The 14,763-nt window shown below is 32.5% G+C and overlaps 1 protein-coding gene across 1 annotated transcript; it reads left to right on the top strand.

The window, feature by feature from the left end:
- The first annotated feature begins 11,408 nt into the window (after nucleotides 1-11,408).
- Nucleotides 11,409-13,461, top strand: LOC110618795 (cyclin-D3-1). The gene is made up of 4 exons (XM_021762038.2): nucleotides 11,409-12,155; nucleotides 12,254-12,455; nucleotides 12,611-12,741; nucleotides 12,874-13,461. The coding sequence occupies exons 1-4, from the start codon at nucleotides 11,631-11,633 to the stop codon at nucleotides 13,138-13,140; spliced, it is 1,125 nt and encodes a 374-aa protein (XP_021617730.1). The 5' UTR covers nucleotides 11,409-11,630; the 3' UTR covers nucleotides 13,141-13,461.
- Nucleotides 13,462-14,763: the final 1,302 nt, after the last annotated feature.

Raw genomic sequence — 14,763 nt, 5'->3', positions numbered from 1 at the left:
TTCCCCTCTATAAGAATTTGCCCATATAGGATTTCTTATTTGGCTAAAATTCTATCCAATAAAGTGGCATGACGTTAAATGATGTTTACTTTAATTAAACAACTCTTATCTTTACTTTTGGTACTTGAATAAATTGGTACATATAAATTGGTCTGCTTTTTACCCATAACAATAATATACACATTCTTTCTAAGGTATCAGAAATATTAAGTGATATAGCCGAAATAGAACTATATTGTAATTGGAATCCTACAAGAAAGAGAATGTGAGGTGGTTGGTTCTTACGGTAGCCACTTCGACGCTCAAGTTAATAAGATGAAGAATAGATTGAGTATAAAGAATTGCTTAGAAATCAAGAGTAGTTGTGTAAAAGAATGCACACCTTGGTCTATGTGATCATTAGCTTTTATATTGTAAGAAGAAATAGTTAATTATAGTATTTTCTGAAACTCCATCTAGTTCCACCTAATTGATAGGAGATCCCAATGGCTAATTGATCAAGGATTCCGTGATTACAAGCATAATGGAGATTTGCTAGATTGCACCTGCTAATCGGTAACTTTATGTGAAGACTTGGCTTATTCAGGAGAGGGCGAGTCTTGATGAAGAACCGGGTGTTACGGTGTTCGAGTCTTCCTTTCCATGGATGGGTCTGCGTATTGGTTTATCAGACCCTTGCTATGTGGCCCTCTCTTATAATGACAACTCATGGCATACTTTGGGCGACTATTGAGTTACATCAAAGGTCTCCCCCGCTAGTCTTTGATTTTTTATATTCAAATATGATAGTTGTCTTCATGTTCTGGGACACTTGGCTGATTTAGTGACTGTGCGGTTGTCGAGACCAGTTAAAAATAACCTTTTTGGTTATTCACAATTTTACAACTGTAAATAGTGGTAAAATGATCAAATCCACAGGGAATTGATACTCACCTATTTTTCTTATCAAAGACCAAGTAAATAAACTGAAAATAAAATAAAAGAGGGATTTTAAGATTAATGAACTAGACTAGATTAAAAGTAGTAGAGTAAAGTAGATAATAAAGTAAAAGAAATTCAATAATGAGAAAAGTCTAGTTGAAGCATTGGATCCACTTCAGTTGTTGAAATTGATCATTGACACTTGTATTCTCTTATTTGACTCAATAAATTAGTTATGGGAGTGGAAAACGCTTCTCACCACAATATCCCTCCTTAAGCATAGATTAACTAGGAAACATTCTCTAATTAATCACTAATCAACAAATTGGCAAGGAACCTCCTTGGGGCTTTAGTTTCATATAACTGTCAATTGCATTAAGAAATAGAGAGACCTAATTCTAGCTACCCAAACGTATGGTGATCTTGCTAGATTATGCAATCCCTTTGGTGTTTACATTAAGAGTTACTTGTGTTTGAATAATTAAAGCAATTACGGACTTAAATTACTCAAACTAACAAATTATCACTTTGTAATCAAGAATCAATGGGCCCTATTGATCTAAACAATAAAGCAACAATAGAGTTAAGCATGAAATTGCATAAATATTGATAAATGAAAGATAAACATCATAGGTTCAAATCTCCCAATCCATTAACAAACTGAAGTTTCACCTAATTTTCAACTAGAAAAAGGGGTTTCAGACACTCATGGCTGAAACTAACATTAAAATTAAAGAAAGAAAGCAAGAATGGCCAATCGAGCCGGCTGCTACGGTGCGCGGCTGCTGGTGGTGATCTCCCCCCGAAAAGAATTTTCTTTTGGTTGCTGGTTGACTCTCTTTTCATATCTGAAGGTGAAGCCCTAGGTTTCCTTGATTCGATGGAGTTATTTTCCAATTTGGATTAGGATTCCTTGATGGCAATTGAATTCCCTTGAGATTTGGATTCCTTGATGGGCGGGATATTGTGTTAAGCTGTCCTTGTGAGTTGCTAAGTTGTCTTTAAATATTTGGGATATGATAGACTTCTTGAAAGTTTGAATTTTCAGTTTCCCGCTTTTTTGCTGCTTTCTGTTGCAAAATCTGTTTGCTCGACTGTTTGGACAAGCTGTCTGTCATTCTACCTCTGTTCTGCGGGATTTGTTTGTCCAGTTGTTTGGGCAAACAACCGGTCAAACAGCAAGTCTGCGCTATTCTTCATCCTTCACACATTTTTGCTGAAGCTTGGTTTGGGCTGTTGTTTGGGCACACTAGCCTTAGCAAACCAGGCTTGATCTCTTTCATTCTCTTTGGGTGGTTTTTAGGCCATTTTTCACCAAATCACCATTTTACACCATTTTCTGCAAAATAAGATCAAAACTACAAAATTAGATAGAAAATGTGTAATTTAACATTAATAATAACATGAAAAATAGGCCTAAATTTGGTTTGATCATTTAGATTGGTCTTTCCCTACTCACATTGCTTTGCTTACTCTGCCCATCAATGATGACTGCCTAGTTCCTCAGGCTGCAATTAAAGCTTATCGTTGAAACTACCATGTAAGAACCCTTCTTCTCCTTTGTAGAAAGTTAATATCTGATATGTATTATAATAGAAATTACAACATATTTATATACGAGAGATTGTATCTAGAAGGGAAAGGAAAGGAAATCAAGACTATGATCAACCAATCCCTAAGATTAAGCAACTAATACATCTATCAATATTTACTTCTTATATTAACATATTTACTTCTTATAACCTATAACAATCCCCCTCAAATTGGAGTATAGATGTTAATCATGCCCAACTTGTTACATGTATAATCAACTTGAGTTCCATTTAGAGCTTTAGTGAAGATATCTCCTAATTGTTCTCCAGTTCGGATATGTCCTGTTAAGATTATATTTTGTTGGACTTTCTCACGAATAAAATGACAGTCAATCTCAATGTGTTTAGTCCTCTCATGAAATACTAGATTGGAGGCAATGTGGATAGCTGCTTGATTATCACACCACAACTTAGCAGGCACAGAATTTGTGAACCCAATCTCTTCCAACAGTTGATGCACCACAAGACTTCACATACGGATTGTGTCATGGCTTGATATTTAGATTCGACACTAGAACGAGAGACGACATTTTGCTTCTTACTTTTATATGAGACCAGGTTACCTCCCACAAAAACACAATATCCAATAGTTGACCTCCTATCAACCTTCGAGCCTACCCAATCATCATTAGAAAAGCATTTAATATTTGAGTACCCATGGTTACCATAGAAGAGGCCTCGTCTTGGGGCCCCTTTCAAGTAGCAAAGAATCTGTCCTAGAGTATCCCACTGAGCAACAGTAGGAGAGGACATAAATTGACTTACCACACTCACTGAATATGCAATATCAGGACGAGTCACCGTCAAATAATTCAGCTTGCCATCTAATCTTCTATACATTTCAGGATCTGCAAATGGCTCACTGTCTTCTATGGTAAGTTGAAGGTTAGGGGTCATTGGGGCACTACAAGGCTAAACACCCAATTTTTCTATTTCTGCCAACAAATTAAGAACATATTTTCTTTGAAATAAGAAGATGCCTTTCTTACACCGTATAACTTCGATACCCAAAAAATATTTCAAGGAGCCCAAATCCTTTGTATGAAACTGTGTTTTAAAAAATTATTTTAGGGATGTAATGCCAACAATGTCATTTCCTGTGATAACGATATCATCCACATATATTACAAGCAGAATTAGTCCACTATCAGAATTTCTATAAAACATTGAGTGATCATACTTACTCATCTTTATTCTAAACTGTTGGACCACCTCACTAAACCTGCCAAAATATGCCCGAGGATTCTATTTCAAGCCATAGAGGGATTTTCAAAATCTACAAACCTTGCCTAACTCCTCCTGAGCAAAAACCAAGTGGTTGCTCAATATAAACCTCCTCCTGAAGATTACCATGGAGAAAATCATTTTTAATATCCAATTGATGCAAAGGCCAATCATGTGTAGCTGCTAAGGAAATAAACAGTCGAACAGATGCGAGCTTGGTAACTGGAGAGAATGTATCAAAATAGTCAACTCCTTAAGTTTGAGCATAACCTTTAGCCACCAAACGAGCTTTGAGGCGAGCAACAGATCCATCAGGGTTTACTTTCACAGCAAACACCCATTTACACCTAATAGCCCGCTTTCCTATGGGCAAGAATATCAACTCCTAAATACCATTACCGTCTAGGGCCATTATTTCCTCTTCCTTTGCAGCACGCCAACCAGGCTAGGACAAAGTCTCAATAACAGTTTTGGAGACAGAAATAGAATCTAAAGCAGTGGTAAAACAACGGGAAGAAGAGGATAATTGACCATAAGATATAAAAGACGAAATAGGATGAGTGCAAGTACGTTTACCTTTGCGAATAGCAATCGACAAATCCAGATCAGATGGTGAAGGATCAGTGGGAGTAGGAACTGTCGAAAAGAAGCGGGTATCGGAGCGGAGTCAGAGTCCTCTAAGCGTCTAGAATAAACATGAAAGATGGGAGGCTGACCTAGCATATGAGCGGAAGGTGCAGGAATAGTCTAAGGAGACAGAGAGCGAATAGTGTATAACAAGAAGTCATTTTCCTCCCTCTGGGTGTCATAAATAGATGATGGCAGAAAAAACGGAATGGACTCAAAAAATTTTACATCAGCAGACACAAGGTACCGACTAAAATCAGGAGAAAAACAACGATACCCTTTTTGACGTTGAGAGTAGCAAAAAAAGACACATTTGAGTGATTTGGGATTCAATTTAGTAACCTATGGACAAATTTCAGAAAATACTGCTTTTAAATCAAGAGAGGTTAAGGATTGCCATTATTGTTTAATTGCTCAAACGGATGAGCTTTGCTGTTAGGGATTGTAGTTTTGCATCATTCTCTTCCACATGCCCTTGTTGTGCATTTTGATTAGAGGTCCCTTCCAATTTATTATTGCGACGGTACATTTTACATGGTTGGTGTCTTATTCCATTTGTTGCTGGAATATATTATTGCTGTAAAGAATTGAATTTCTTCAATTGCTGAATTGATTGGAAGGTTGCCAAAACTTGCATTCCATTGGGTGGCGCTGCTTGATTTTGTGAAGCTTGCTGCAATTGTTGATTTTGATGCTGGTCAACTTGATTCGGCATCATGAAACTGGTAAATTCAATGACTAGAATAAAAAGATCCTTAATATGAACTTTAATTTAGTGATGTATTATTAGATTATAAACTATAGGTGCATTGAGTACAAAGTACTGAGTATATTCATATCCATGGGTTGTGAACTATTCGGTTGCAACCTATAATAATTGTCATATGATGAGACTAGAAAGGGTTAATGGTGCTTGTGAGAAATATGGCAAAAAAGCTAGAGATTAATGTAATTATGTATCACTAAATTTTATCAAGAGCTGAACCTTAAAATTAATATTGAGGATTTTGTCTCTATATAAGAATGATACTATTTCAAGGTAAATACATAAATGAATTATATTATACTAAATAAAAATATCAAGTCATGCATTAAGAATTATGATTTTTATAGTTTTCGATAAATGTAATACTAATCAAATTCTCATACTAAAATATTATTATGTAATGAGATAGCTGTTAAATTAATGTAAACTAGGAGTTTTTCACTAAAAAATGATTCAGAATGACATTACCTGTCTTGAAATTGATCAGTATGGTGCAAAATTTACTTGCACTAGCAGGGTGCAATTTTGCTCCACAGCGCAGGAACAATAGGAGGAGAAAGAGATCAGTGCATTGGTTAAGGCATTGGGCTTTGGGTTACATTCTTTTTGTGGTAGCATGGTCTACTGCTAATCTTTTTAAAAAAGGAACTGCTCTTATGAACAAATCTGCTACAAAATAAGTAGTACTAGGGCCTTTGACCGGGAAAGGTAGTTCAGTTCCTCTTGGGGTAGAATAGGATTAATGTATTTCAGAGAAAATTCATAGAGGCAGAATAGATGCTATTGTCAACATACCAGTCTAAGCCGGCAAAAGGAATGCTCTCTTTGCATGGGGATCTTTAGCTTGGCACCTTGGCATAAACCTTACCTATTATGCACCTCAGCGACCTGCTGTGGTGCATAATTGCACCACAGCTGCTCTATGGTGCAAAATTGCACCACAACGGGTTACTGTGGTGCAAAATTGCACAACAGCAACTACTGTGGTGCATAACCTGTGGAAATAACTACAAATTGTAAGTAAAATTGTAAAATTATCAAAATTGCACAACAGAAAAATTAATTAAAATTACACCACAACAAAATTACAAAATTGTGCTTTTTTCCTTTAATTAATCAATTTTTCTTTTTTTTTGCAAATGATGGTGGTAATAAAAAGGTTATGCACTAACCATATAAGTCCCATTATATTTGTAGTAATTAAAAATCTCAACTCTTAAACCTTTTTAATTAATACTTGGTATAATAAACTTGACCATTTAATTTTCTCTCATGCTAATAATTACATTGTTATTTTACCTTGGTTATCATCATTTTTATTTCTCAATAAATCTATTTTATTTATATTACATACTCATTAATAGAGGCATCTAGTCATATATCATAATTACTAAAATGCTAGAATGTCATGCATGGTTTGATCATAATCCCATCCGGTTATCATCAGATAAATTTCTTTTATCTTTTTACATTAACCTCTATTAAATAACAATGGGGCGATAGGTGATTAATGGGGCTCGAGAAGCGGCAACTAGAGGTTGAGGTTGATGTTCGAGTTCTCTTCTTTCTCTGTCGCTAATATTGTAGTTTCAGATTCTCCTTTGACCCATACTATGTGAAGTGGTGCAACTGCGGCTATATCTCTCTTGTAGTATCAGCTTCTACAATGTTTCTTTCAATCAATTGCATACATCCCTTTGGTTATCCTCTTCTGTCTTCTCCTTTTGTTTCTAGAATTTGGGGTTACTTGATGTTATGTGTTTCTCGCCTATTCCTCAATGAGTATACATGCCTTTTGGACTACTATAGAAGGTGTTCTTTTTTGGCTTCAACCTTCTCAGTTAACAAAGGTGACTAGATTTTCCAAAGGCATGGAGCGGTGATGAGGTTTATTTTCTGCCGAGATGGGATCAGTTCAAGTTCTGAATGTGGGTTACTAGGGTTTGTGGTGTATTTAGATCATTTTTTATATATGGATTTTGGTAATCTGTTTGGGTTGTTTCTCTTGGACCTTGTTTAGTTTGGTTGGGTTGTAATATTTTTCTTTCACAGAAATCTTCAACCTTAAAGGAAAAAAGAAAAGTGTAATATAATCTAAAAATAAATTATATTACAAGAGTAAATACAAAAATTTGAGAAACACAACCCCACATAAATTAAGGCAAACAAATTTGGTTGATTGTAATGGGTGGCAGAAGACCAAAAAGGTGTTGATAGAAGCAAATTTAAATAAAGAAAAAAGCTTGATGGCTCAAGTTGATCCACATTAATATGGATCAATAGGGTCATTTAAGTAATTTCACTATATTACCCTTCTGAAATTTTTCTTAAAATAATTTATAAAATTTAAAATGCAAATCCTCTTATATCAATTAAAGATTACAAGTTTCAAAAAGGTTTACTTTTCATGTAAATACTAATTAATCTACACATACCGTTTTAATTGTTCTCATTATAATTAACTTTTTTTTTATCTATATTAATTTAAAAAATTATGGATATAAAATTTAGATTAGACCACTTGATTTGAATTAAACCGAATTAGACCGATCGATTAAATTAAATCTACTGATTGATCAAATTGAACTGGTCTCTCGAATTAGACCGATCAACCATATCATATTGTTTATTTGAATCGAATCAGTATCTCAAATCAAATCGATATATCATATCAAGCAGGGAACTCGAGTCAAACTGATTGATCAAATTGAACCGGTATCTCGAATCAGACTGCTATATTAAATTGAATTGAGATATTTAATCAGACCAGTCAATTAGATCATATTGTTTTCTTGAATTATGTCGACCGATTAAATTGATTAGATTGGTGATTCATAATCGAAATTTGATATGATAAATTATTATACATTGTATATTTTATATCTATATACAAGACTTAATATATGATTAAGTAACATAAATTCTTAAACTAAATTGATTTTATGCACCATATACTATACGTGAGACTTTAATTATGATTTATTTTTATTTCATAAAAATTATATAATTAAATTACTCATATGTACTATGTGTAGATTAATTTATAACTTATTTATTATGTCACACTTAAATTAAATTATATGATTTGTACTATATAATATAGATATAATTAATTTATAATTACATTACATATCCTTAAACTTAATTTAACTCCATGTAAATTATACTATGTGAGGTTTATACTATTATTTTAGATTTATCATGTTATTATTTTATTTCAATATTTTTCTGTTAATTTGAATTTTTTTCATATTATCATATTTATTTATGAAAATGCTTGAAGTTAAAAATATAATTTTGAATTGTTTTAAACATCTTTCTCAAATTTTTAAGACAATTATATTGATTTATCGAGAAACAGAGAAAAGTAATAATGTGATGCAAATTTTTTCAATTTTAATTAAATTTAATTGCATTTAGCAAATATAAACATAATTTTAATATTAATGCAATTGAATTATAGATGATGTATATAATAAGATATTGATTTTATAGTTTACATAAGATGAATTAATTTTAATTTAATTGACTGAGGTTGTGTGATCAGATCCAATTTTTACAGTATGATGGTTGGCTGTTTACGAACTTGCTGTACTTATCGTTTTTTTTTGGGTCAATATCAGCAATGCAGTTCATCCAACGATAAATCTAATCCCAATTAATTATAGAACTATGACACAATTAAATCCGAACGAACAAAATGTTGAATTGAATCGTACCAATCTCTACTGGGATTATTACTTATTTTTGTACTTATTGTTTTATTTTCTAATTATATCTTCAATTAATTGAAGAAATAATTAAAAAATAATAAAATAATAAAATAAATAAGAATAGAAATTTTCTTATCCCATCGGAAGTATATCATCTCATAATTATCTATGACTGTTTATGTTACTAGCATGATCACTGAGACTATATCTCTCTCATAATAGTATCAACTTTTACGGTGTGTTCTTCCAATCGATTACATACATTCACTTGAGTATTCTCTTCCGTCTTCTCCTTTTGTTTTTAGAATTTGGGGTTACTTAGTGTTATGTGCTTTCTCTCCTGTTCTTCCTTAAGTAGACATGCCCTTTGGACTGCTATAGAAGGTGTTTTTCTTTGGTTTCAACGTTGCCAACAAAAATGACTGGCTTTTCCTAAAGTATGGAGCGATAATGAGATTTATTTTCTGCTGAGATAAGATCGGATCAAGTTTTGAATGTGGGTTACTAGGGTTTATGGTGTATTTGGATATTTTTTATGTATAGGCCTTGATAATCTGTTTAGGTTGTTTCCCTTGTGATGACCGTTGGATTTCTCTATCCCGGTCTGGGGCCAGACCCATGACGACAGCTTGTTTCCCTTGTGATGACCGTTGGATTTCTCCATCTCGGTCTGGGGCCAGACCCATGACGACAGCCCATTAATTGGAGGCTCTCAAGTCTCTCGCATGAACCAGGTCCAGCCCGCTCAGCCTTAAGACCGGGGTCCACCTAGATTTCTCAATCAGACCGACCTAGCCTTTTCAACCCCATGATCAGATCTGCTCTGGGCTCAGTCTTGATCTCCTTTACTAGCCCAGCTCAAAAGAAGGAAGGTGGCCAGCCCGTCCGCCTGGTGGGTCCGTCCGCATGCGCACTAGAGAAAAATTAAATTGCCATTACGCATGGAGCAGAGATCTGATATTCTTGTACATCCGTATCAACATAGCAGAGACAGGTGGCCCAATAACGAAAAGTTTGTTATACGTCACTAGCAGACAAAAAAAACGAATAAAAAGGGAAGGGGCATCCTCCTCTAGGACTAAGTTTTTCTAAATTTACAGAACCTTTTATAAATCCTATTTTCTGAATCTCAGATTATCACCTTGGACTTTATTTAGTTTGGTTGGGTTGTATTATTTTTCTTGAAATCTTCAATTTTAACAATATATATATATAATATAGTCTAAAAATAAATTGTATTTTAAGAGGAAATACAAAAATTTGAGAAATACAACTCCACATTAATAAATGCAAATAAATTTGGTTGATTTTAATGGGTGGCGGAAGACAAAAAAGTTGTTGATAGATGCAGATTTTAAAAAAAAAAATAACAAGAATGAAAAAGAAGAGTATATTATATTTTAGTCTCTAAATTTTAACTTAACTAACGGATTAATTCATATATTTTTAAAATCGAATATTTAAGTCTCTATATAATCAATTCGTTTAAATTAAATATCTTTCTATCCATAATTCCTATTAAGGAATTATATTAATCGGTTAAAGAGAAAATAAACATTTTAAATATTTAAAATACTCTCATAAACACTTAAATCATTTTCACTACAAATGATAAATTTTATATTGTGTAAACTATATTTTAGTCCTTAATTTTTAAAGTAATTGACGGATACGTCCTTATATTTTAAAACTAAATCTTTAAATCATCTCTCTAAAATTATAGTTTTTCATTTATTATAGACATTTGTTCAAAATCAATGGATGGTCAAATTTCTTCTAAAGTACAATTTCTTCTTAGAATACTCTTTATAAAAGTTTACAACTTATTTAAATGTTACTTAGTACTATTAAAAATAGACGAAGTTGTAAGTATTTTCTGAATTTTTAAGGTTATAAGTATTAAATTATTTTAATGAATGGAAATTGAAGAATAAAAAGTATTAAAAATTAGTTAAATAAGATATTATATACAAAAGTTAATGGAACTTTAAGTGCTCCTTCGAATAAAAAATGAAGAATCAAAATATTTAAATTATAATAGATGAGGACGAATTATTCGAAGAATCAAAATATTTAAATTATAATAGATGAGGACGAATTAAATATATAGAAATTTAAGCGTATAATTTTAAAAATGTAGGAACTGATCCATTAATTATGCTAAAATTCAAGAATTCAAGTATAGTTCATTAATTTAAAAAGAGTAATAAAGATATTTATATATTTTTAATGATAAAAATGAATGAAAAATTTTTATTTTAGATGGATTAATTATAAAAAAAATTAAATATTTAATTTTAAAAATATAAAAATTAATCTATTAATTATATTAAAGTAAAAACTCGGTTATCAATATGAAATTCAATTTCTAGAGTGAAGAGAACAGTGACTTTATTTTGGTTAGAATAAGAGGTTGCTTTCATGGGGTCCGGCTTGGTGTGTGTGCCGTTACATTTTCTGCCCGCCAAAGAAATACACCGAAAGCACAAAAGATTTCCAAAATCCAACAATCTCTATATTTTTTTCTACTTAATTTTTTTTTAATATTAACATAAAAGAACAAAAAGAGACAAACGTGAAACCCACTCTGTTAAAAATCAATCCTCTCCCTTCCTTTCTTTCTCTGCTTTCAATCTCTTCTCCCTTAGCCACCACCACCACCACCACTCTCTCCATCTGCGCCTCTTCCACATTGAAACATACAGAGAGAAAGAGAAGAAAGAACAATGAGCTTGTCTTTTGTATAATGAGCAGTGGACCAAAACCTTCTTCTTCTATCAGAAGAAGATGGCTATCCAACACCATGATGAACAACAAAGCTCTTCTTTCGTGCTAGACTCTTCTCTCTACTGTGAAGAAGAGAGATGGGAAGAGGAAGCAGAGGAGGTCTGTCAAAATGAGATTTTACATGTAATATGTGACAACAATGGAACAAGAAAGAATCCTTTTTTTTTCCCACTTTCCTCAATGCTTAAACAAGATTTGTCGTGGGAAGATGGAGAGCTTCACTCACTCTTCTCTAAAGAAGAAGAAGAAGAACAATCCCAAGTTAGTTTCTACAATACTGAAGAAAATGCAGATTCTTGTCTCTCTATTGCTCGTCAACAGGCTGTGGAGTGGATGCTTAAGGTCAATGCCCATTATGGGTTTTCAGCTCTAACTGCAATCTTGGCTGTTAACTATCTAGACAGATTTCTCTCCAGCTATTATCAAAGAGACAAGCCATGGATGATCCAACTTGTGGCTGTTACTTGTCTTTCTTTGGCTGCAAAAGTTGAAGAGACCCAAGTGCCTCTTCTCCTTGACCTCCAAGTATGTCCAATAAAAACCTTACAAATTCAATCTCATTCTTTGACTGTTCCCATTTCCTAATCTTACAATGGTTATTATTTCTCTTTGTTCTGTTTCAGGTGGAGGATGCTAAGTATGTGTTCGAGGCGAAAACCATTCAAAGAATGGAGCTTTTGCTGCTTTCTACGCTGAAATGGAAGATGCATCCAGTGACTCCACTCTCTTTTCTTGATCACATCATTAGAAGGCTTGGATTAAAGACCCATCTCCATTGGGAGTTCCACAAGAGATGTGAAAGTCTTCTACTTACTGTAGTCTCAGGTAAAAAATTAAATTTACCTTAATCCATAACGTCTCTGCAAATCTCTCTACTTTAACCATAATTTAGTTTCTTCGATAAGAACAAAGTAAAAGAAGAAAGATGCCATTAAAGTTTCTGATTATTGGGTATACGTTTTCTTTGATGGTTTCCGCAGATTCAAGATCCACCACCTTTCTTCCTTCTCTATTGGCTACTGCCACAATGATGCACGTTATAGATCAAGTTGAGCCCTTAAATCGTATGGACTGTCAAAACCAGCTTCTGGGTGTTCTTAAAGTCTGCAAGGTTTCTTTCATTATTCTTGAATCTTGATTGATTAATTATATTTATAAATATTTTATTTGAATCTCACATAATGCCCTCATTATTACGAGACTTTAACAAATGCTCATCAGAAACTGCATTAATTTGTAACAGGAGAAGGTAAATGATTGTTATGAACTCATTCTCGAGCTATCAAAGAACAAAACAAATGCTTCTGCTGTTAAGTCTCACAAGCGAAAGTATGAGCCAATCCCCAGCAGTCCAAGTGGTGTGATTGATGCTACTGTTTTTAGCAGTGACAGCTCAAACGATTCTTGGGCTCTGAGTTCTTCAGTCACTTCATCTCCAGAACCACTTTTTAAGAAGAACAGAGCCCAAGACCAGCGGGTTTTTGTGGACATGGTTGGCAGCCCTCGTTAATCTGAAAAAAGGAAAAAAAAAAAAAAAAGGAAAATTCTATATTTATTATGTTTATTTATGTCTCTCTCTTCAATTAAATTGTCTCCCTCTCCACATTTGCAATCACAAGATTGCCCTTTTTAGGGTCCTGCAATGGAGATGGGAGGCATTTTTTGAGAGAAGAGGGAAGGATGAGATGTGAGATTCATGCACATTTCTCTCTCTGTGTCCCTCTTGTTTTATGTCTTTGGCACTGTATAAGACTCCTTTGAGAGAATACTTTAATATGGACATATTAATATCATATTCATGAAATAAATTCAAAGTTATTATTATTAATTACCCTGAGCTTGTACTTAATTCTTTAGCATATCTATTTGATATTTTTTTAACAGTTGAAGGATTAAAAATTCTGAGGTGAGGATAATATATAAGATTAAAAAATTTGTGTTTGCTTGCACGTGAATAGAGGAACAGTTTGTCGGCCAGTGGGGTTTGGTTTGAAGAGAGACTTTTGGATTGGGGAGGAGTTTTGACCTCGCAACAACAGCCAAGCCAACCTTCCCTTTGTAGTTGAGGGGGTAACCCTAATATATATATATATATATTTTTTTTCATTTTTACTTTTCTTCCCAACATGCAAAGAAAACGCCAGCTTTGCTCTATGATTTTCTCCTCCACCTTTTGGCTCAAACTGTTACCTATTTCGTCAAAAAAAAAAAAAAAAAAAAAAACCTGTTGCCTATTTGTGCTGATTAAAAAATATTTTTAACGAAATTTAGTCTCATAGATTAAAATTTTATTTTTTTTTAATCTTGTTAGCATGCCTAGTCAATATGCCAGCTTATATGTAAATTTAAAAATAACATCTAAATTTATATATTTAAAAAAAAAATAAATGGAAAGAAAAAATGAAAGCAATCCATAACATCAGTATAATAAGTAAATAATGATATTAGTAATTTATTTTATTAATATGTTAACTTGATTGTAGTATTTTATAATATTTATATAATATTAATTTTTTTATTTGTTATATAATATTACAAAAAATAAAAATATAATTATGATTTTTAATTGATAAATCAGTATAATTTTATCATCAATATTTTAAATAATCTATAAAAAATTAATAATTTATTTTAATAATTATTATTTTAATAATTTATTCGATAAATTTTATCGTTATATTTTTTTATAGGTATAATAAAATTATAATGTGTCAAAATTGATGTTTTTTAATATAATAAATTCATTATTATGAAAATTTTGTTATTAACATTTTATTGTAAAATAAACCGTACAGGAACAAGCTAAAAATACCATTTTTTCCATAGTAATAATAATAACATAATGTACTACACCAACCTGAATCAATGATAGTTGAATCTTTGGTATTTATGGCTATCTCTCTTAAGTATTATTGAACGCAAATGAGCAAATCATTGAAGCCAGCCTAACCATATGTTAAGCTATTAGTTATCCCCTACTCTCCAACATAATTTCAAAACCTCCTTTACCTATAAAATATTTCATTACATACCGTTAGCAAAGAAAAAAAAAAAAAAAAGAAAGTGGTGAAAAAACTTATATGTATTCTATATGAAAAGCAGAGTTAAATAGCTCTATTTATAATAGTATGAT

This window comes from Manihot esculenta, chromosome 7, assembly GCF_001659605.2.
Source record: "Manihot esculenta cultivar AM560-2 chromosome 7, M.esculenta_v8, whole genome shotgun sequence".
Classification (NCBI taxonomy): domain Eukaryota; kingdom Viridiplantae; phylum Streptophyta; class Magnoliopsida; order Malpighiales; family Euphorbiaceae; genus Manihot; species Manihot esculenta.
This window is presented reverse-complemented; position numbering and strand designations above follow the sequence as displayed.

Coding starts and splice junctions, on each gene's coding strand:
- LOC110618795 (XM_021762038.2), top strand. CDS start 11,631: ATGGCTATCCAACACCATGATGAACAACAAAGCTCTTCTTTCGTGCTA. Junction 12,456..12,610: donor TCTACTTACTGTAGTCTCAG/GTAAAAAATTAA, acceptor TGGTTTCCGCAG/ATTCAAGATCCACCACCTTT. Junction 12,742..12,873: donor GTGTTCTTAAAGTCTGCAAG/GTTTCTTTCATT, acceptor AATTTGTAACAG/GAGAAGGTAAATGATTGTTA.